The sequence below is a fragment of the Gavialis gangeticus genome, unplaced genomic scaffold, assembly GCF_001723915.1.
Source record: "Gavialis gangeticus isolate Ggan-Ray unplaced genomic scaffold, GavGan_comp1, whole genome shotgun sequence".
Lineage (NCBI taxonomy): Eukaryota > Metazoa > Chordata > Crocodylia > Gavialidae > Gavialis > Gavialis gangeticus.
The window spans coordinates 72,347,413-72,369,353 of record NW_017729034.1 but is presented as its reverse complement, the minus strand read 5'-3'; the positions used below and the strand labels follow the sequence as shown (position 1 = coordinate 72,369,353).

At 45.7% G+C, this 21,941-nt stretch overlaps 1 protein-coding gene across 2 annotated transcripts in view; it reads left to right on the top strand.

Annotated features, from left to right (window-relative positions):
* The window catches only part of TULP4 (tubby like protein 4), a 261,493-nt gene extending 241,208 nt beyond the window's left edge, over positions 1-20,285 (top strand). The window contains exons 10-14 of one of the 2 annotated variants that reach the window (XM_019527087.1): positions 1,251-1,395; positions 2,979-3,072; positions 6,170-6,313; positions 11,489-14,094; positions 16,488-20,285. In XM_019527087.1, the coding sequence (XP_019382632.1) occupies positions 1,251-1,395; positions 2,979-3,072; positions 6,170-6,313; positions 11,489-14,094; positions 16,488-16,604 (3,106 nt within the window). In that variant the 3' untranslated portion in view covers positions 16,605-20,285. Of the gene's footprint in view, positions 1-1,250; positions 1,396-2,978; positions 3,073-6,169; positions 6,314-6,794; positions 6,857-11,488; positions 14,095-16,487 lie in introns of those variants that run through there. The other variant, XM_019527088.1, reaches the window with a different exon arrangement.
* Positions 20,286-21,941: the final 1,656 nt, after the last annotated feature.

The following is a 21,941-nucleotide window of genomic DNA, read 5'->3' as shown; positions in this document are numbered from 1 at the left end:
GGGACTCAATCCCCTGCCCAACACTGGGCATTAATCCCTTTGCCCCTGGGGCTTCACACCTCCTTCTTGGCCTCAGGATCCCACCCCCCTTGGAGCCTCACACGCAGCTCCCTTTATGAACCTCCAGCCTCTCTGTGGACCTGGGCCCCGTCTCTGGCCCCTTCACATGACCACTGTCCTGCCTCAGGCTCCATCCTGTAAACCTGGGCCCTTTGCTTTGTCTTTGGGATGTGGTGTCCTAGCCTTTTCTCTCCATGGGGTAACCCACAAGGCAGTGGGGGCTGAGGCTTTCTGGCACCCTGTACTCGTCCTTCACTGGGGAGGCACAGGTGTGGTATTTCCTGAGGACTGCCCCACCACCGGCAGTCCCACCACACCATCCAGCCCCAGCAGGGTGTAGTTTTAGGTCATACCTCAGGACCAGGAGCCTCCACCATCCCCATAGTTCCTGCCCTTTACCTCCATGATGTTACGTGAGCAGCAGCTCCACACAGGTGATGTTCTCCCCTTGACTGCTAGCAGCAAACTGCTGGCTCCACTGCTCAGGGCCTGCTTTTATCACAAACATCTGGGCCCTGTTCCCAACCAGGCAGTTGTGCCTGATTGGGAGTGCAGCCACCTGCAAGCCGCTCTGTTGCTTGCCGATGCCCCTTTGAGTACCAGAGCACAACTTTTGCTGTGTTACACCTCCCTCTTCACAATGCTAAGCAGTCCTAAGGAGGGCAGAGTCTGAGTTAAAATCAGAAAGTCTGACTCGCATCTCTTTACATGTCACCTTTAAATTTGGCCAATAGAATGCTATCCTTAGGCCAGGACTCTCCAGCTTTTACTTCCACCACACAGACAGCACCAGGGTGAGCCATGGAGCCCTTGTACCCATCGACTCCCTTCCTGCACTGCGCCAGACTGGGTGCCTCCTTGCTGAACTGCACTGTGTGAACACCTCAGCTCTGGAGCAGGGGCAGGAAGCAGAAGTTGGAGGAATGAGGGAGCTACTGCAACTGGAGGGATGAGGGAAGTGGTGGCCAGGTGGGAACCTGTGGGCTGAAAATTAATTCCTTGTGGGCTGCCAGTTGGACAGCTCCGCTTTAGGCTAAACAGATGGTGGACAATCAAACCATTGTCCATCTGTTGGTTTCATCACTTGAACAGAGCATGCCAGTTACTTTCACTGTCCTCTGTATACATGAAGACATTAAGTGTGCCCATCCGTGCTTGCTGAATCATTCTGATTATTGCTTTCCATACAGAATTAATATAGAAGCCCGCAAATCTCCAAAAATGTCACGAGCTGCTCAGGAGATATCAAGGTCTCCAAGATTACCGATAAGGAAACCTTCTATTGGTTCACCAAGCCTAACTCGAAGAGAGTTTCCATTGGAAGATATCACTCAGGTATTGTCTAGTAATGATGTAGTCATGCTTGCATCCAAATATGTATTTTCTTTCCAAAGGCAGCTATCAGTGATAAATCTCCAGAGATTGCTATAAAATACCCGCCATCTAATGATGGTTGCTACACAGTGGACGCAACTACATGATATGCTAACTGTGCAGTAGTCTAATAACACTTTGCAGTAGCACGTCACGGCACGGACAGTGCTAATATGCTACTGTGCAGTATTATTAGGTTACTGCACAGTGGCATCACTGAAAAGGCATTTGCCAGCAGTACTGTGCAGTAACTCTGGTCACTGCACATTTATTTAGTACTTGTTTATACAAGTAACCACTGCGCCTTAATGAACGTGTAGACATGCCCAGTGGGATCAAGATTCTAGTTACTTGCCTGCACTTATAATAGGAATCCCCTGTAGAACCTCAAATGCCACTATATGATAATGGGTAGTAAAGCTGAAATTCAGGCCCCTTTGAATTCAGTGAGGGATTTCATCCTGACTTTTCAAAAGCAACTACTTTATCTTAGGAGAACCTGCAGCAGACATTTTTATTTCAATTGATACATTTTTGTCTGCTTGAAGGCCTCTGTGAAATCAGTTTCTGGTTCCTGTTCAGTCCCTTAGGGCTGTGTGTTGATACCACTACAGCAGCTGCCTTGTAGTCAGTCTGCAGAGGTGAAAGAATTACTGGGTTGGGAAACAGAACTATTTTTTTCTCCCAACCTTCTCCTTTCCTCCCTCGCTCTCCTAGCCCCACCTCTTACCCTCCCTCCCTCCCAGCCAGCAGGTTGTATTTGAAATACCGGACAGGGAGCCTGGCACTTTTGATGCTTGTGCAGAAGTTATGGCAGAAGTTCAATGAATAAGGCAGTAAGAGCAGAGACTTGGACTCTGCTCTTGACTCATTTACTCTTTCAGACCTTGGGCAAATCACTTCACTTCTCAGAGCGTTAGTTTATCCATCTGTAAAGCAATGGTATACACTTTGGGAAAGTGTTTGTGCTGTATAAATGCTGGCTATCAGTAATAATTCCTTTCTCTTTCATTTGTTGTTCGATACGTGATCCTTACAATGCAATGAGAAAATGAGAAGCTCCCTTCAAATTTATTAGTGCAAACATACAGGAAAGCTGTGCTATACTCTTGTGTTGGAGAAACAAGTATCAGAACAGTCTTGCTTTTACTGGCAAGCTCCTGTTTCCCCCCCCGCCAGCTTTCCATTGAATGACCTGTTTGGTTGCCATGTATATAATTTCTGCAAGTGACAATGCCCAGAACACAAAATGAGACTGGGACAAATCCCAGTCCTTTTTGAAAATATGTACTAATTGATGTTTAGAGAATCAGAGAATGAGATGGATTTGCTTTATCATTTGTAATAGTATTAATACTCAAAGAGTTTTTATAAGCCTGTAGGCAATCAAATAGCATTATCTGTCAGTGAGTCACATGCATTAGAGTTTGCACAAAACAACACTAGATTTGTATGTTTTTAAAGGGCTATTTACTTGTGAAGATTTTGAAGGCATGAATAAAGTTTGAAAAGTTTAATTGTGTTTTTTCTTTTTCTTTTTCCAGCACAACTACCTTGCTCAGGTTACATCTAATATCTGGGGAACCAAATTTAAAATTGTGGGTTTGGCTGCTTTTCTACCAACTAACTTGGGTGCAGGTAAAAATGAACCTGATTGATTATTTTCAGTTTCAAACTCTTGCTAACAAGTAACAAAAATATAATTTTCACTAAGGTGGTGTACAGATGTCTTTGAGCAATGCTGTTTTTCTCCCTGGAGGGTAAGAATTAGGTTATGTGAAACTTTCAGTGGAAATAGATGAGATTCACATCTCTAGATGGAATAACAGGAGCAAATCAAGAAAAAATGTTGAATCTTAGTTTTGGTAAAAAAGGTAAATTGCAATCAAGCTGGAATCTGCCCTTTGAGTACTTTGATTATCAGAAATAGGAATGACAAAATAGATTTTCTAGTAAGAAAACTTTGGGAAACAGGAGAGTTTCCCTGTAAGTTGTTGTAAGCTAGGGGCTGTAATATATTTTTAACTACTGCTTATATCAAAATTACTTGAAAAAACTTACCTTCCAGTAGCTTTTCCAAGGTTCATTGCATGAATTTTTTGCATCATTGCATAACTTCTGATAGTATGTCAGGAAAATAGTAGCCACCACTGAAAGACAGCAGCACTGGGGCCCTGCTCTCATCTTCTAATTGAATCATCCTCTTCCCATGTGTAGTCTTGTGGCAGTCACTGGGTCTAGGCAAAAAGTGAGGCACTCCTCAGTGAGTGCTTCTACATGAGGCATTTACTGCAAAGTTGCCTAGTTAGCTCCTCAGTAAAGTGTCAGGTGCCAGTTAGCCCCACCCTGGAGTATGCTTGTGTTCCAGCCAGCCCCTCTGTAGCATGTTGAGCCAGATCGAAGCAGCCCTGGGCTGGCAGTCTGACCCCCAGGCTCCCTGCCAGCTGAGGCCACTCAGACCCAGCTCAACATGTTGCAGTCCCAGGTGCATATGTAAACACAGTATCCAGGAGTAATAAACTCTAGTGCAAACTGTGCAGAAGTTTATTCAGTCAAATTAATGTAACTTGTAGATGCACCCAGTAAGAGTGAGGGTGGCAGGAACTGATCTCTGAATGAAAACACTTACACAAGGATAGGAATTGCTAGCCACTCCTTTGAATATCTCTTCCCACCCCCCCTTATTATACATGCTTATTTAGTAGAGATAGGGCCAAGTAATGATGTTTTGATCTGGATCCAAATCAGAGCTTTCCCAGAGTTCATAAACATTTGGAGTTTGGGTTTAGCACCACCTCTGTCACTTGTTAAACACTATTTGGAGTAGTTCTCTGGAGTGGCATCCCTGGAATTTTTCTTTAATCTGTTTCTGAAAACCTGACCGGTGTGGATATTTATTCCTGAAATAGGAGTCATTGCCATCAGCTCTCTCATGTGTTTGAAACAGGTACTTCTTTTGCAAATCACTGCTGCCTTGAACTGGAGTCTTGAAGTAACATATTTAATGCAGGGTTTGACTTCTGCTGGTGCCAGAGAAGTGGAAATTTTCCCACCCCATGACAGTGCAGGCAGTTTGACCCGAGAGCATCAAAAGGGCAAAGCAGTCATTGGGACTTATGCCAAGAGATGGCAACTTCACTTCCAGGACTTGATCTTTTCTCACAGGGAAATTAACTGAACTCTAAACAAGCTGTCAGTTTGATTCATCTGGGCTTAATCAGGCACCTACTGAGCATTCTTCATTTACTTTGGGGGGATTCAGGATTGGACTCCCAGACATTAATGCAGTGCCTGATCACATGTGCTGAGACAGCATGGCCAGTGGAATGCCACAGACCTCCTCTGAGAGTTCCTTGGATAAAGCATCTTTTGTTTTTCAGCAGTAGCAATCCCGGTAGCTCCTGACTAACTATCACTGTTATTCAGTTTTGAGAAATGTTTTATCCTGTTATCACTCTTTTTATTTTTAAAGCTCCATTCCACCCCAAAACAGACATAAAGGGTTTTTTATGACACCCGTATTTTGCAGTGATTGATCCTCACAGCTTTGTTTTTTTTTAAACAAATGAAGAGGTGGGGAAAAGCTAAGGACAAAAAAATAACGTTGAAGGGAGGTTAATAGGATCCTTTTCCTTCCATCAAAAATATTAAAGGGCCCCTGTATTGAAATTCAGGAATTTGTGTCTGTAAATTTGAATGTCTGTACCAAGGTTTCCCAAAGAGTGTGCTGTGGCACACTAGCGTGCCACGAGAGTGATGGAGGTTTGCCACTACGTCCCCCTGTGTGAGGAGGTAAATGTTCTCCTCCCCTGTCTGGCACCCTGAACTTGCCCCAGCAACTCCAGTGGCACCTGTAGCTGCCTTCCCCTGCCCTTCCCTACGCCCCAGGCAGCGCTTGTGCTGCCCCCCCCCCATGTTCCAGCAGCACTCTTTGCTGCAAGCAGGTGGGAAGATGCAGGGAGCCGCACTTTGCAGCCTGGCTTGTCCCCTCCACTCCTCCCACACTCTTAGGCCAGCAGGAGGGGGCACAGGGGTGGTCACCAACATGTGAAACCCTGCAGGAACAGCGTCAGCAGTGGGGGCTGCCCTTGCCCCCTGAGATACAGACCAGGAGTTGGAAGGGGCAGAGCGTGGAAAGAGCAGGGCACAGCTCTCTCTCTGTCTCTCCCCCCTCCTTCTTCCTTTCTTCCTTCTCATGAACAGTGTATCTCAGCACTGGTGTGATTTTCTTTGGCAGGAGAATGGAGTATTCAATATATTCAAATGTTTTGAATATATCTATGTCTATCTGTCAGTCTTATATCTACGGATGTAGGTATATTTTCACATATATACATATGTTCATACACACACACACACCTTTTCAGGTGTCAGAGTGAAGTGTCCCACCAATTTTAATCCAGAATAAAACTGTTCTCCAGGGATCAGAAGTCTGGGAAACACTGCTCTATACAGCATGTAGCAGTGCTGCAGCTTCTGGTTAAGGATGAGTAACTAAAGAAAAGAATCCCAGATGGCCTCCAGGTAGTAAGGACCTGCTTCTAAACTGTTTCTGCTGCCATGCATTGCATGGTGGCCTAATCAAGAATAGACCATACATGTATTTATTTTACAGTAATGTCACATAAAAGCAATTATATTTCCCCCTTTGTTTTTTTTATGGACTCCCTTTTATTTGCTCTTCTTGTTGCCTCCCTCTATGTAATATTATTTTTCCTGTTTTACTCTTGCCTAGTTATTTATAAAACCAGCTTACTGCACCTCCAGCCCAGGCAGATGACTATTTATCTCCCAGAAGTACGGAAAATATCTATGGACTACATTAACCTGCCTGTCTTCAATCCCAATGTGTTCAGTGAAGATGAAGATGATTTACCAGGTGAGGTTGAATTCAATATCTGCAGTCCCATGGGCTTGGTGAGTTTGTGGACAGACCCCCCTCCAATATAGACAAAGCAAAATTCCTCACTCCGAGTCCCCCTTTCGGACATATCATATGATTTTGGTAGGATTGAAGTAATTAGGATTCTTTAGGCTTGTTTTTTTTAAACCTATAGTAATATTGGAGAGTTGTATCTATAGGTTAGAATTAAAGTTCACAGACAGCTCACCACCCTCTGTTAAATCCTGTAAGACTTCTCCACAGAGTGAAGCCCTTTATACCTCTTGTCAGACCCGTTCTTGTAACCTGACAGCAGCAGTATGCAGAACTGCTGTGCTGTATGCTTAGGCTTGAGAAAAGGTGACCATGCCAGTGCCATACAGACTTGGCTTCCTTTGGGAAATGCAATGCATTCATGTGATTGTTACTGCACAGAGACAGGAATACTTCAGTAGCCTCTTTTTAATTTTGCCATCAGGGAGGATATTTGCCTACTTGCTCAGCTCAGACATGAGACTAGTGGGAGACCCCAACAATGTGGTGAGCATTGAGGATGAGACACCGCAAGTGAACATGACAAATGACAGCAAGTAGAAGCACCAGGCTGTAACAAGACATGTAAAGAAAATGGATGGTGCAGTAGCAAAGAAGTTAAATGAATTTATATATATTATGTTGTTGGTGCAGAGGGCAACAGAGACATTGTTGTCATGTTCCATTGGAATCCACTGTGTTGTCTTCTTGGGACTTCAAATTTATTTCAGGAGGAAGGTGTGGGAGAAAGTCGAGAAACTGCAGAGAGTGAGGGGTGGGGAGGGAGTTGTGCTGAGCACAGGAGAGTGGGGGTATAGGGTTCAGCAGAATCTTACCTGATATTGATCATGGCTGTAAAAGCCTTATTTTGGCAGTGGCTGTGAAATGGTTAACACAGTAACAGTTGGTGCAAGGGGAATCCTGCTTCTGGTCTGCCCAGCTGGAACTAACAGCTGCTGGGTTAACCAGTGAATGCTGAGCCCAGCCTCTGACCATCACTTCAGTGTCCCCCCTGTCTCTATTCTGCCCCCACCTTTACTCCATGGTCAGCATCCAGGGCTCCATGGTGGCCTACCCCTTGATTTGCTACTGCAGTAAGGGCTCAATCCAAAATACAGTAAGGTCCATAGAAAGGCTCCTATTGACTTAAGTGGGATTCTGGATCAAGCCATAAGGCCCTGCTCTGCTAAAGCACTTGGACCTTGGGCTTTAACCATTAAAATAGTCCCTAGGACTTCGACAGGAAAAAGTGCGTGTTTAAAATGAAGTCCGTGGTCTAACACTCTGCTGAACTGAGGCCTAATTCAAGCCTAGATTATATTCAGGTCCAGGCTCCAAACAGGAAAAAGTAAAAAGCAATAGAGATATGTCTGACGTATTTGAAAATTCTCAAAACCAGATATTTCCTAACATGGGTCCTGAGTCACAGAAAGATATTCATGGCCCTTGCTAATATTTGGATTGTCTTGGATCCATTTTACCTACTCGTTTTACATTAGAGGTGCTGAAAAGGGTGCTGTGAATTATAGACTGTTGCAGCATAGCTCAGTGCTAGGGTTAATAGCAAAAGGTTAATTTAAGGAAAGTGCTGAGCTGTATTTGGGAAACTGTAGCTTAGTGCAATCAGAGCATTGTGACATGTCAGAGCTCTGAAAAAAGCTAATAGAAGAAGAGGGCAGAGTGATTCTTCTAACAGTCGTTTTTCCTCTTCTCCTCTCCTCCCTCTTCCTTCAAATTCCTCCAGAAAACTCATTTCTGACCTAAGATTTACAAATATTTTCAATAAATGTAGACAGTCCTTTTTTCCGGACTGTTTATTAAGAAAAATAAATAGCCATGAATTAAGGGCAGGGAGGGGAAATGAGAAAATCTTGATAGGAAATACAGCCACTATGAAAAAAAAAACCTCTTGGATTGTGGAAAAGTTAATAGATTTGTAGCCCAGGACCAGGTGCTGTTGAATATATTAATAGATGATTTGGAAAGGAAATTAATAGTGAATTGACTTAATTTTTCAGATTATGCAAAGAAAGAACTCGATTAGAAAAAATGGAGAAAAAAATCCTGCTGGCGATATTGAGCTGTACAGTGGCAAATACAGTTTTATTTGGGAAAGTGTAAAGTACCTATAACAACAATACTTGAAGTATGTTCAGGCTAAGATAACAATGAAATCCCATGCATCCAGGCATTAACTGATAATGCAGGGATATCACGAGGACTGTGTGGTGAGCCAGGCATGTATGGTATCACACAGGTGACTATAGTTTGCCTTATAGTTTGTTTAAGCTTTCTACCTCCCTCTGTGGCAAGCTGGCAAAACTGCTGTGAAAATTAACCAGGCCTGCCATAAAAATCTATATGTTTATTCTTCCCTTTGATGGCTGCTGTTGATGGAAAAGCTAATTTTATTAGTGGTAAAGTTATGTCAGGTGTGTAGGGTGGCAGACTTTTGCAGAGCTGATCGAAATAATTAGTTATGGGCTGTGATTGGAGGATTTCAGACTACCTGAACCAATGGTCTGTTTTGGCCTAGCCCATTTCAGGTTTCCATGGAAGTCATACTTTCCAGTTACCATGGACATGATGGCAGTAGATTTGGCTGCTGCACAATTCCCAGTTCAAATTCACCTTTCTTCAAGTCCTTTAAGTAAGGAAATGCAATCAGTACATTTCTGTTAGATTCTGAGCCTTTTCTCTCGCCCTGCCTGTTTAGGTCAGGCATTGCCAAGGATCAGACCTGTGCTACACTTTTGGTGCAGAAATATTGTCATTCTCAGAAGATGAAGTTTGGGAAGGTCTTTGTGGATCACATCATGGCTTGACATCCTTTCTGATTGCAGTATTGAAGAAACTAGTCCTTCATCCCCTTGTTTTCCTGGGTAGGAGTCTACAAGAGATGAAAAGGATGTTCCTAATGTGGCCTTCTTTTTCACTGAACCCATCTCAGCCAAGGTCACTAATGACCTCCCCATTGTGATTTGTCAGCTGCTTTTAGTACTATAGGCCAGGGGTGCCCAGCCCACAAGCCAGATCCAGCCCCCAGCATTGTGTCATTTGTCCTGCAGTGCTCCCCATGGGTCTGAACATTTGGTGGGGGGAGAGTGGTGGCACCACTTCTCTGCTGCCAAATTTCCCAACCTCTGGGGAGCCCCACGGGCCATACAGTGTGGCCATATGTGCTGGATCAGGTGCACAGGGCAGTGCAGGGCCCAATCCTGGCATGGGGTTGGGTGAGGGCAGCAGGTGGCCCCAAGGCCTGATCCCAGCATGCAGGGCTAGGTGGGGGCAGTGCAGACCTGATCCAGCTGCACAAGCCTGGGGGTAGGGGGGTGCAGGACCCAGAACCCAATCTTGATCTGCCAGGATTGGCAGAGTCTGTGGAGCCCCAGGCCTGATCCAAGCATGCAGGCCCTGCAGAGGCAGTATAGACTAGATCCTGGCATGCAGGGCCCAATCCGACCCATGGACCAACTGTGCAACACTCTTCTGGCCTGCAGGGAAAAGGATAGAGCGCTACTGCTTTATGCCACTCTCTGTTCTACCAGGTTGCTTTGGTTCAGTGGCTCCTCAGCTCCCTGTGGATATGTATGTGGCACTACACAATGGTATTACCTGTTTTGGGTATTCATATGCCACTAGCACAGCTAGACTGCTCCTGGAATCTGAGCTGGCCCGGTTAGAGCTAACTGGGGCATCTCTGCATGGTAGTGCAAGTTATATAGACTTGTCTTCACTCTTTTGATGTCTCTCCTGGCCCTGGACCCTCTCCTTCGTGCAGACTTCATTTGTTCCCCTGCTTTCAGCTACACATCAATTTTGTGGCTCCTTTTGAAATATACCTCTCTGTCCCTAACTTCTCCCTATATACCCAGTTTTGTACTGTGAGCTTCTGTTTGGGCATTTTTCTGTAGAATGTACTGCTGCTAATTCAGGGTTAATCCCCAGCTTCCCAGGACAGACTTGTAGCTGATGTAATTCAGTATTGCTCTACTGAAATCCTATGGATAATAACGATTTACTCCAGAGATGCTGGCCCCTGGATATTTCATCCTGACTTCCCCCCATCTTCTCCTCCTAGTCTCCATTGCCAACTCTTCAGTCCTTGCTGTCTTCCCTGGTTATAAGTCTTAGTGTCGTTTTTGACCAAGTCCTCCTTGTTTTTTCCATTGCCACATTGAGACTGTTTTGGGAATATTGCTGCCATTTGTAGTGGGAGCAGGATGAAGTCCTGTGTCCCGTTGCTGCTTTCTGTGTCATGTCTCAAAGATCTTTCTTTTCCTTGCTATACCCGAGGCTTGGTCAGCTTTCATGGAAACTGTTGCAACCTTCTCCTCTCAACCTCTGCATTACCCCTTTCCGAGTTCCAGTCTGTTCCAAGGGTTGATGTTAACATTGTCTTCCTGGCAGCCTCACCTCACTGTGAACCCGTTCCCTGACTTCCTGCCTGTTACTGCATTACCTTCAAGTTTCATGCTATCACCTTCAAGATCTTGCAGTTTCTAGCTCCCTTCCATCCCACCCACTAGCTGTTTTAGCTGTTTAGCATCCTCCCCATCCCTTTGCATTACTGTTCTCTTTGTCACCTACCCCCAAGTCTTGTACACATGGAAATATCTCACTGTTCTCATTCTCTCTCTCTCTCCCTCTCCTCCGCCCTTCTCCTCCTCCAAATGCCTCTTGAAACCTACCGATTCCATGAATCCTCCTCTTTACTAATAATTCTCCCAACTTTCTCTTCCCTGAACTGTCACACTGTGCTTGTCACCCGCTGCGCTAGATGCAGAAAATGTGTCTTGCTGTAGGTGGGGAAAGTGCCATGTACACCTGTGATGCTTTGCAAAGCGCTAATCCAGGAAAATCATTAAGGACATGTATAGTCCCATTGACTTTAACCTGGGGCTATACACATGTTGAAAGTTAAACCTCTGTTTAAGAGCTTGGCTGAATCAGGGCCATAGCTGATGTTGTGAAAAGTGGTAATAATAACAGTAGTGTTTCATGGCTTATACAAATTCCCAATTGCAAATATAAATCAGGCAATAATGTTACAAGACATGGCGAGTGAATCTAATACTTCCCCTTCTTTGTTTTAAATGGCAGCAGCCTCTAATACCTGCTTATGATTTTTCATTGCAGTAACTGGAGCTTCTGGAGTCCCTGAGAACAACCCTCCCTGCACTGTGAATATCCCTATTGCTCCTATTCACAGCTCAGCCCAGGCAATGTCACCAACTCAGAGCATTGGGCTGGTCCAGTCCTTGTTGGCCAATCAGAACGTGCAGTTGGATGTCTTGACCAATCAGACAACAGCCGTGGGGACCTCAGACCACACAAGTGAGAGCACAGTGCAGTACCCAGTCCCCAGCAGGTACTCCAACCCAGGACAGGTGATTTTTGGAGGAGTGGAAATGAGCCGCATCATCCAGGCACCACCTCCACTTCCCCTGCCATCACAGGGTGCAATACAGATGGCTATAATGGACCACAGAGAAGGAGACAGAGATCACGAACATCTCCAGAAGGCAAAAACTTTACGGCCAGTTCAGCAGCTGGTGGAAGGAGATGCTGTTGTCTTCAGCACCGCTCAAGAAATACAGCTGAACAAGATGAACCCACCCCCTCCATACCCTGGGACCATACCAGCAGCACCTACCACCGCACCCCCTCCCCCACCCATTCCTCCTCCTCAGCCACCGGTGGATCTCTGCCTGAAGAAGGGGGATTTTTCCCTGTACCCGGCAGGACATTATCAGACCCCTCTTGGCTATGAGCGAATAACAACGTTTGATAGCAGTGGAAATGTCGAAGAGGTGTGCCGGCCTCGGACAAGGATGCTGTGCGCGCAGAACACTTACACCTTGCCTGGTCCTGGCAGCTCTGCCACGCTGAGGATTACAGCAGCAGAGAAGAAGATGCAGCAGCCCCGCACCAGCGCGACTTTGAACAGGCTCACTGTTCCCCGCTACTCTGTCCCAACTGGGGACCCACCACCTTACCCGGAGATTGCTGGCCAGCTCTCACAGGGCCGTAGCCTTACCCAGAGGCTGGACAGCAGTCTTATCCATGCTACTTTGCGGAGAAACAGCAGAGAGGCAGCTCTGAAAATGGCCCAGTTGGTCGACAATCAAAGAGCCACTTTGCAACTTCCCCCCAAGCCCAAGAACAATGTTGTAACAGCACAGTACCAGCAGAGGGCACCAACAGCTTTATATACCTGTAGCCAGTGCAGCAATGGCAGTGGCAGTAACAGCAGCCCCAACCCAAATAGTGGTGGTGCTGGGAGCCTCAGCAGTGCCAATACTAGCAACATCACTAGTAGCATTAACAGTATGAGGCCTGACTTAAGTGCAGCAAGTGGCTCCCAGCACAGCTCTATCATTGCTCACTCCATCAGCACTTCTCCCTTGACCTCCCAGTCCTCCTACAACTTGCTGAGCCCTCCTGACAGTTCTCGTGACCGGACAGATTATATCAACTCTGCCTTCACAGAGGATGAGACATTGGCTCAGCACTGCCCTGTGGAAAAATCGATAAGGCACGTGCCCGTTGCCTTGACAGAGGCTGCCATTGTTGTAAAGCGGCCACCCCCATACCAGTGGGACCCCATGGTGAGTGAGGACATATGGGTTCCTCAAGAAAGGACAGCTCAGAGTTCAGTGCCCAACCCTCTTAAGCCTGCTCCTCTAATAATTGGTCAGGCTCAGCATCTGGACATGTCTCGAGTGCCATTCGTTTCCCCTAAGTCTCCAACCAGTCCCACTGCCACTTTCCAGACGAGTTATGGAGTTGGAGTACCTTACCCAGGAAGCTACGGTGCCCCTCCTCTTCAGGGAATGCAGCCCCCCTGCTCCCCCAAAGAAGCTCTGGCCCCAACGCAATTTGCACAACAGGAGCCAGCCGTTGTGCTTCAGCCAGGTTATCCATCTAACCTCTCTTATTGCCCCCTGCCACCCATGTACCCAGGCGGTAGCACTTGCTCTAGTTTACAGCTTCCACCAGTAGCCTTGCACCCATGGAATTCCTACAGCGCATGCCCACCTGTACCTAATGCCCAAGGCACGTTGCCCCCTAAGCCACTCCTTGTGGTGGAGAAACCGGTTATGTCTCCACCACCAGCAGAGCTTCAGGGTCATGTGGGTACAGAAGTAATGGTGGAGACAGCGGACACCTTCCAGGAGGTGCTCTCATTGACAGAAAGCCCTGTCCCTCAAAGGACAGACAAGTTTGGGAAGAAGAACCGGAAACGCCTGGATAGTCGAGCTGAGGAAGGAAATGTGCAGGCTATCACAGAGGGCAAGGTCAAAAAGGAGGCGAGGACACTGACCGACTTCAACTCTCTAATATCCAGCCCCAGGCTGGGCAGGGAGAAGAAGAAAGTCAAGAGCCAGAAGGACCAACTGAAGTCAAAGAAGCTGAACAAGACAAATGAGTTTCAGGACAGCTCAGAGAGTGAGCCAGAGCTTTTTATCAGTGGAGATGAACTGATGAACCAGAGCCAGGGCAGCAAAAAGGGGTGGAAAACCAAAAGGAATATGAGGACAGCCAGTGAGCTGGATGAATTCAAGTGCCGGAAGGCCAATGAGAAGGAGGATGGAAGGCTGGGCAGCCAGGGTTTTGTGTACGTAATGGCCAACAAGCAGCCCTTGTGGAACGAGGCCACCCAAGTATACCAACTGGACTTTGGAGGGCGGGTGACCCAGGAGTCTGCAAAAAACTTCCAGATTGAGCTGGAAGGACGACAGGTAGGAGGATAATGACAACTGCAGTAACAAGCTGCAGGAGGGCGGGCAGCATGGAAGCCTGTGTCAGAGAAGCTGTTTTGCTTCATGGCTGCTGGAGTGGGCCTCTGGCTTGCATGAGCCTTGCTGCTCTTGGAGAAACTTGCTATGCAACAAGCTTGTTCACGGCTGGTGATCAGAGGTCTGCCAGTAGAGATGCGGGGCGAGGTGAGGTTCAGCAGTAAACACAGGAAAACACACTGTTATCCTGTTTTGGTCAGATACAGGGAAATGCCTTTATTCATCTTAGGACAACTCACTAATAGAGAGTTACTATAGAGAGTTAGCTACTGTATTTACTAGATCCCAGGATTAAATTTTTAACCCACATTTAAGTGGGGGAAAAGCACCTTGTCTTGGAATTGAATATGGGGCAGTGGGGCAGCAGGTGGTTGCTGTGGCACTGACCCCGACCTACTGCTGCCTGCCTACCCCCGGCTGCCTCTCTCTCCTACCCCCACAGCCTCAGACCCTCACCTGCCTGCTGCCTTTCCCCCCATCTCTTCCTTCCCCACAGCCTCTGCTCACCCACCATCTCTCTCCCCCACCCCTCTGTAGCCTTGGCCTCCCTGTCACTGCTGTGGGGCCAGTCTGGGCTGTGCTCCATGCCCCAGGATGGAGTGAAAATGAAGCCAGCTGGTGTTGGAGCAAGGGTTAGTGGGGAGGACGGGGACAGGTGGGGTGGTAGAGGTTGTAGCAGTAGGGGGAGATGGGAAAGAAGGAGCGGGAAGCACAAGACTGCAGGGGGCAGAGGCAGTGGGGGAGCAGGCATAAGGGGGGCAAGTGAGGGGGGGACAAACAGCCAGGGGCAAGGTGTTTGATTCCCCCCCATACTGCCTGCTTATGCATACCCCTGTACCACATCCCTTCCACCTGCTCCCCCACTGCCTACTTCCCCACTGTGTCCCCTACTTCCTCTCCACCTCCCACCCCCTAAAACCTGCCACCACACCACCTGTCTCCCCTACCACCTGCCCATCCTACCACCTGCCCCTCCTATTGCCTGCCCTCCTGCCACTGATTTCCCTGCTGCAGTGGTGAGGGGAACAAATTTAAGACAGTCTTACATTCTATACATGGAAAATTTAAAAAATGTATACATTTTCCATGTCTAGAATCAAATTATTGGGAGGTTGTCTTAAAATTCAGAGTCATCTTGGATTTGGGTAAATATGGTAATTAATTCAACTAATTCATGAGTTAAGGCAGGGAAGAAAGCAAAATTTTTGGCTGTTAACGCTGCAACTGGTAATGCCTAAAGTTATTAATGGCTGATGATAGGTGGTCTGTAGCAGCATTGGTGAATCCCAGCAACTGTTTCAAAGTTTTGTCCTCATTCACACTCTTGTTCTAATACACAGGATATCTGGGAGTTTAATGGTAGAAGGGACTGTGTTGATGGTATAGTCCAGTGGTGCTCAACCTTTTGGCCCCATGGGCTAGATAAGTGATGTGGGGGTGGTCCACAGGATGGATTGAGCCCTGGGACCTGGCAGTGCACCTTCATGCCCTGTGTGCCTGGATTGGGCCCTGGGAGCCCAGCATTGCCACCTCCCACACACCTCGTGCTGGGATTGGGCCCTGGGGCCTGGTGCCACCCCTCACTCCTACCTTTTGTGCTTGACCCACAGAAGTCAGGAACCTGCATGTTTGAGTGGGGTGTGGTTTCATTCAGAAGTGGTCCCCTCCCCAAATCAAATGAGGCACTACTCCACCTCATCCACAGAAACAGTCGCTCACATGCTCTTTCTCTGTATAGTTCAGTTATCCCACATCCTCAACAACCTTAGACACCCAGGTGCCCTCCTTCTCATGACAACTCTCTCCTCAGTCCAGGAATGAAGGGCACTGCCTGATAGGATGCTCACAAATAGATCTTCTCTTCCCTCAGTCAGGTCTAACTGCTCAGAGGCTGTGCTGAGGCAGGGGACTGAGTTTAGAGGGAAACATGGGCAGGCAAAGACAGGGCCAGTGGCAATACAAATTGTATTTCCTTCTGGCCTTATGACAAGTAGTAAGCAGAGGCAATGCCTCAGAGCTCTGCATTCATTGTTGTGACCGGATGGAGGCTTTGGCCAGAGTTCACAAGGAGCTTGGAAGGCCACTGGGACCAGGAACTATAGAGATCAAGGAGCCTCCTTACAGATGGCTTTCCGTGACCTAATTGTATATGCCAGAGGCCCATGTGGATCTGCCAGGATGGGGGGCGGGGGATTCAGTAGAAACAAAGTACTATTCAGTCTAAGTGAGGATATGGTGATCTTGCTCTTTTCCAAGTTAATTCTCTACATCTCCCACCTTTTAACTTATTGTCTCTTGTTTTCTTCTTCTTCTTTCTGCCTTTATCCCTTCCCTAGGTAATGCAGTTTGGAAGGATTGATGGCAACGCTTACATTTTGGACTTTCAGTATCCGTTTTCTGCAGTGCAGGCCTTTGCAGTTGCTTTGGCAAATGTGACTCAGCGCCTCAAATGAAATGAGCAGAGACTGGAGAGAGGAAAATGTAATGAAACCTTTTCATATGGCCAAAACCAGAAGACGTCAGGGTGGCCTGTGTTAGGTGCACGGCGGTGCCTGGAAATAAAGAAGGCAGTGAAACTGGAAGAGTCTCTTGGTGCCCCCCAAAAAGGGCATTAACTTTAATCAATATTGGGGTGATGGGTGGGGGCTGTTTTGTTTGGTTGTTTTGTTTTTTTCTTAAACATCATGCTGGGGTTTCAGAAAGAGCAAAGGGTTGAGAGCCGTTCAGTGTTATATCCGGAAATGTGGCTTTTGGCTTGTTGTGGTGGTTCTGCCGTGTTTGCTGCAATAGCTGACGTAAGCTCATAGGGGGATTGAAAAAGACTGCTCTTTTTGATAGACTGCCTTATACCATGCTGTTCTTTTTAAAACAGGGAACATAACTTTTTTCCTGGTCCAGTTTGTACTACTATTACATCAATGATAGCAGCAAAAAAAAAAGAAAAAAGAAAAGAAGCTATAATACTTGAAGACACGTGTTTCTTCTCTGATCTCTGATAATAGCTGAGCACCACAGGTACCAAGGAGGTTTATGTAGGTCAATGTTTAATTTATTAATAACAATGTATTATTCAGAAGAGAAACTAATCTGTTCCCATTGGGTGGTTTCAAAACCCACTGCATCAAAAAAGTTGATGTCTGCTTGTTTTGTGTGCTGTTACTTGGGATAAACGTGCGTGATTAGGTGATGGAAAATAGGGAAGGATTGAATTATGAGGTGTGCATCTGTATTTGTATTGAACAACAGTATTCTTCACCTTGGACTATAGTTGGGTGAGGTACACAGTGTGGCCTGAGGGGATCTCCTGCAGACTGGGGCTTCACCTGAACCTCACGTAAATATGTTTACACTCTAAGAACAAAATCTTTAACATAAATCAAATGTGCCCAGTGAGTAAAATTCTTTTAAATCTGTGTTTAGATTTCCACAGTTTCACAGCATTATAGCAATGTTTGAATTGGGAAGGAGACACACATATATGGCAGGTTAGGGGACTGCTCATCACAGCTGGTTGGAAGAGGGAAGAAAAGAAGAAAGCGTTGAAGATGACCATCCCTCCTGGTGCCCTGCTATTTAAGTATTTGCATTATCAGCTGTAGTCTGTGAGCACTTAACACTCTGAGGCAAAATGGGATGCCAAAGTATGTATAGAATAGATGGGAATAAGGGATTTTTTTTTTATTCAGCTGTATACAGTCACATGACTATTCCTAACTGCAGATCTCTCTACTATAAGTCAAAACCCATGGTACTGCAAGGGAGTTGCTTTACTAGAGAGAGATTCTGTTTCATGAATTTAATGCTCTTTCTCTACCTTGTTCTCTCTCTCTCCGCTGTTTTGTCCTTTAATATGTCTTGATTTGGAAGTGCTTCCCTGGTAATACCTGAAAGCCCTAATCATTCATTAAATAAATTTCACATTAAAATCACAAAATGTGACATTACCTGTTACCAGGAAACCCTTTGTGTTTTTCAAACAAAGCTCAGTCATACATCGGGACAAAAATTAATACAGTGCCATTTTTTAAAATATCTATAAAGGTCAGATAGACTTTATGAGGCTTGGTTCATTGTAGGGAACGCATCATGTAACACAGGGGAACCTGGTGTGGAAAGGGTCCTGCTCCAGGGGGGCTTTGAAACCAGCACAATCCCTGCAAGATCCCTGCATAGGGTAAGGCTGGTTTTGATAAAAGTACCCAAGGATTAAGATCTTTACCTAGGCATCTCCAGCAGCTTGATCCAGAAAGCCCCACCAGCAAGAGGCCACCTCTCTTTTCTCATGGGAAGGATGATTGCTTCACCTGGGGGCTCAACAGCCCCTGCTTTTATGTGGGGAGTAGATCAAGTCCAGTATTTCCCTTGGCATTGAACAGAGTAGGGTGTTCTACTTACTTTTACAAATTAGGTTTTATTGAAATTCCATCAATGATCTGCATCTAGTTGCATTACAAAGGAGTCTCCTTCATCTCTGAATTTACTGATGGCATATTGGAGTGACAGCTTCAAGGATGAGTAGGAATGGGAGAGGTCATGGAGGGAAACAAGGGGCTTGGTCCTGCTCACTCTGAAATCAGTGGGACTTTTGTCATTGACTTGGAAGCAGGGATTGGGGCCAATGTCTGTATAGAGTTAGGTGCTGTGAAAACAATAGGCCCAATCCTCACTCACATGACTTCAGTGGCACTGCTTGTAGGAGAAGAGTGATGGGTTTGACCCACTTGCCCTTCTAAACAGCATTCCTCATAGCACCAGCTAATCCCATCAGCAAAACACAGACAGTGCTGGAGTGCAGAGAAGCATGCACTGAACACCTTGAGGCCAAAAGCATATTACTTCCTTCCTAGAGGAGGAGAGTTAAGGGAATATTCATCCTAAAGGGACATTGTCAACCAGTTTTTGGCCAAGAATTTATATTTCATAAAGCAATGTGTTTGTGTTCATGATCATGTCTCCATGTGTAGGAGTGCTTGCTTAACAAGGCCAGTCTCAACAGAAGTATTTTAATAGCACTGCTTTCTTTATCTTTCCAGGCAAGTTTGACAATTTGATTATGTACATTCATTTGATCAATTTAATTATGATCCAGATTAACAGCAGCATCACACTTATGTAGGCAAACCAGAAAATGAAGTCAATTAAACCAAAAGAAAAAGCTGCCAGTCTAGTCTCATTTTGCCAAACTGTGATTGTTTGGTTCTGGTAGCACTTACACTATGGCAGGTGCTTTTCATACAGAGGAGGAAGTCCAATCCCTGCTCCCCCCAAAAAGCACAAGAGATAAACAATATTAATGGTAAGAAGTTATCTACAAAATTATTTCTGTGATAAACTTACGTAGTAAAGAGTTGTCTTTGTAAAAAGAGGTTGACAGTATCCCTTTAAACCATGAGCTCCAGGGCATAAAAACTCCCTAGTTGTAGGGACACACTTCTGCCCTTGTTCAACATACATTTTGTTCTGAAGTCAGTGGGTGATGTATGCATATAGCTGAGAGTACAAATTTTGAAGACAGTGGGTCATAATGATAGTTCTCTATTGTTTTCTCTTTGCTCATTGAGATACAATTTAAGAAACAATTTTAAAAGCCCCTCCAAGTAGTATTTTCACTATTTCATTCTGATGACTTTAATCCTGAAGATTGCTGTTGCATTCAGCCAAAACAATACTTTCACATTTTATATTTAAGTGTTTTTTTCTGTAGATAACTGTAAGTTCTTCTAGGAAGAATGTAGCAGAGTGTTCTGAATTATCGAATTCTTTTATACATACAGTAGTTTCTAGTAGTTCAATATGGTTTTCAAAGCTTTTTTTTTTTAGTTGTGCAATAATTGTTACAGCCTGGGGAGTTTGTTGTGGGGCAGGGGTTTTTTTTGATTGGTTCATTGGTTTAATTTAATTTTTTTTAGGGGGGGGGTTGATTTATTTTTTAAAGATAATTTAATGCAGATTTCCTGTTAATGTCCAAGAGAGAAATTATTTATCTTGCTTAATGTAATAAGTGATTTAGGGATAATTTTATTACTATGTACCAGTGAGTTAAACACACTTTCTTATTTATATGAAAAAAGCATCTTTGTAATTAATTGTTTGCTAGCAGTATGTTTTGCTGCAAGAAATTGTTTAAGAATGTGTATAGGAAGACTTTTTAATTTTTTTTTTGCTGGACAATGTGCAACAATTTATAATGCAGGCACACATTTTGTTTATCAAGCAGCTGAAAACAGTAGGTTTGTTGGGGATTATGTAGACTGACTCTACTGTGTAGATGATTTCTTTGGGACCTGCAGAAACCTGCCCTCTACACTGCTTTTTTTCCTGTTATGTTTCTAATTGTCTCTTTCAGTCACGGATATAGTTTAAAAACACAAAGCTTGGCTGGCTTTATATTTTCTTATTGCTATGCTTGGTTTTGAGGCATAACATTAGGAGGGCTTACGTAATGAAAAAGCAAATAAAAGGGTATATCTCGCTCAGTTTGTACAACATTCCTCTGCGCAGAGGGCCAGCACAGTTTAATTCCACTTGAAGGGGCTAGATTCCTTCCTGTTGCCAAACTGCTCTAGTTACAACCTTCTGATTCCAAGGGCTAGTCTGTGCTGACCTCAGCCCCGATACTGGTTACAGCGGCTACAGTGAATCCTTCAGGGAAAGAGAGGCAGAGGGGAGTACTGTTCCCATCATGCCTTCCGTCTCCAAGAGCACTCATCCTGCTTCAAGAGGGAAAGGCATCTGGTGCAGGAGTTGACTGTCCCATTGGATGGCCAGATTATTGAGAACCCGTCTCATGTAGACGTAGTTTATCTCAGTCTTAAAATGATATCTGAGAACCAGCAATACCTTACAGCAGTAGTGCTGTGTTTCTAGTATGCTAGAAATGAATATGGGAGGAAGGATGGATGGGAGGGAGAAAAATAGTAAGGTCAAGTTAATAATTTCACCGAGCAGGCAATAGCAAAGTGTAGTCAAAATAATCTTATGCACTAGTTCCTTTATATCTGCACAAGAGGCCACCCTAGATAAACTCCGTCTTATAGAACCCACTTGAAAGCCCTCCTCAAAACTTGAGAATCCAGTTTTGTTTTGGTAAAGACAGCCCTGGTTGGCAGTCAGGCTCTTAGACTGCGTCCAGATGAGTGCAGCCGTGCAGTATGTGGCGCCACATACTGCACATTCAGCTGTTCTCTGTGCTGCAAGGTAGAAGCACAGGGTTTTTTTTTGATCCTTGGGTATACAGGGGGCAGAAAAACCCACACAAAAAAAAGCAGAGCAGTATATGCGGGGGCAGCATGCACTGCTCAAAACTGAAGCCTGGCTGGCCAGAGCTATGCTCCAGTTCCTGGCCAGGCTCTGAGCAGCAGCACTGCCACCGCTGCAGCCCTAGGAGGCCCCCAGGACTCCTGATAAGGCTGCTGGAACCAGTCCAGTGGTCGCCCCAGCCTTCCCTACCCCACCCGGAGTAACCTGTTGTGTACCAGAGGGTTTGTGGCACAGGCATACCTGGGAACAACTAGCAGCGGCACAAGGTGGAACCAAACATCCATGCTTGCATGGACACAGCCTTAGGGTGGATCCCTATATGCAGGGCTGTGTGCTTATAGAGGCACAGGTAGCCGTGGAACAAATTTGTGCTGTTGCTTTGTGCCCCAATGCATGGCCCTGCATGTGTGACACAGCAAATTGTCCGGGGTAGGGGAGGCTGGGACCAGCACCTGTGCTGACCCCAGCAGTATAACCTGGCGCCCTGGTGCAACAAGGGTGCAGATCCATCACCATGGAGCCTGGCTGGC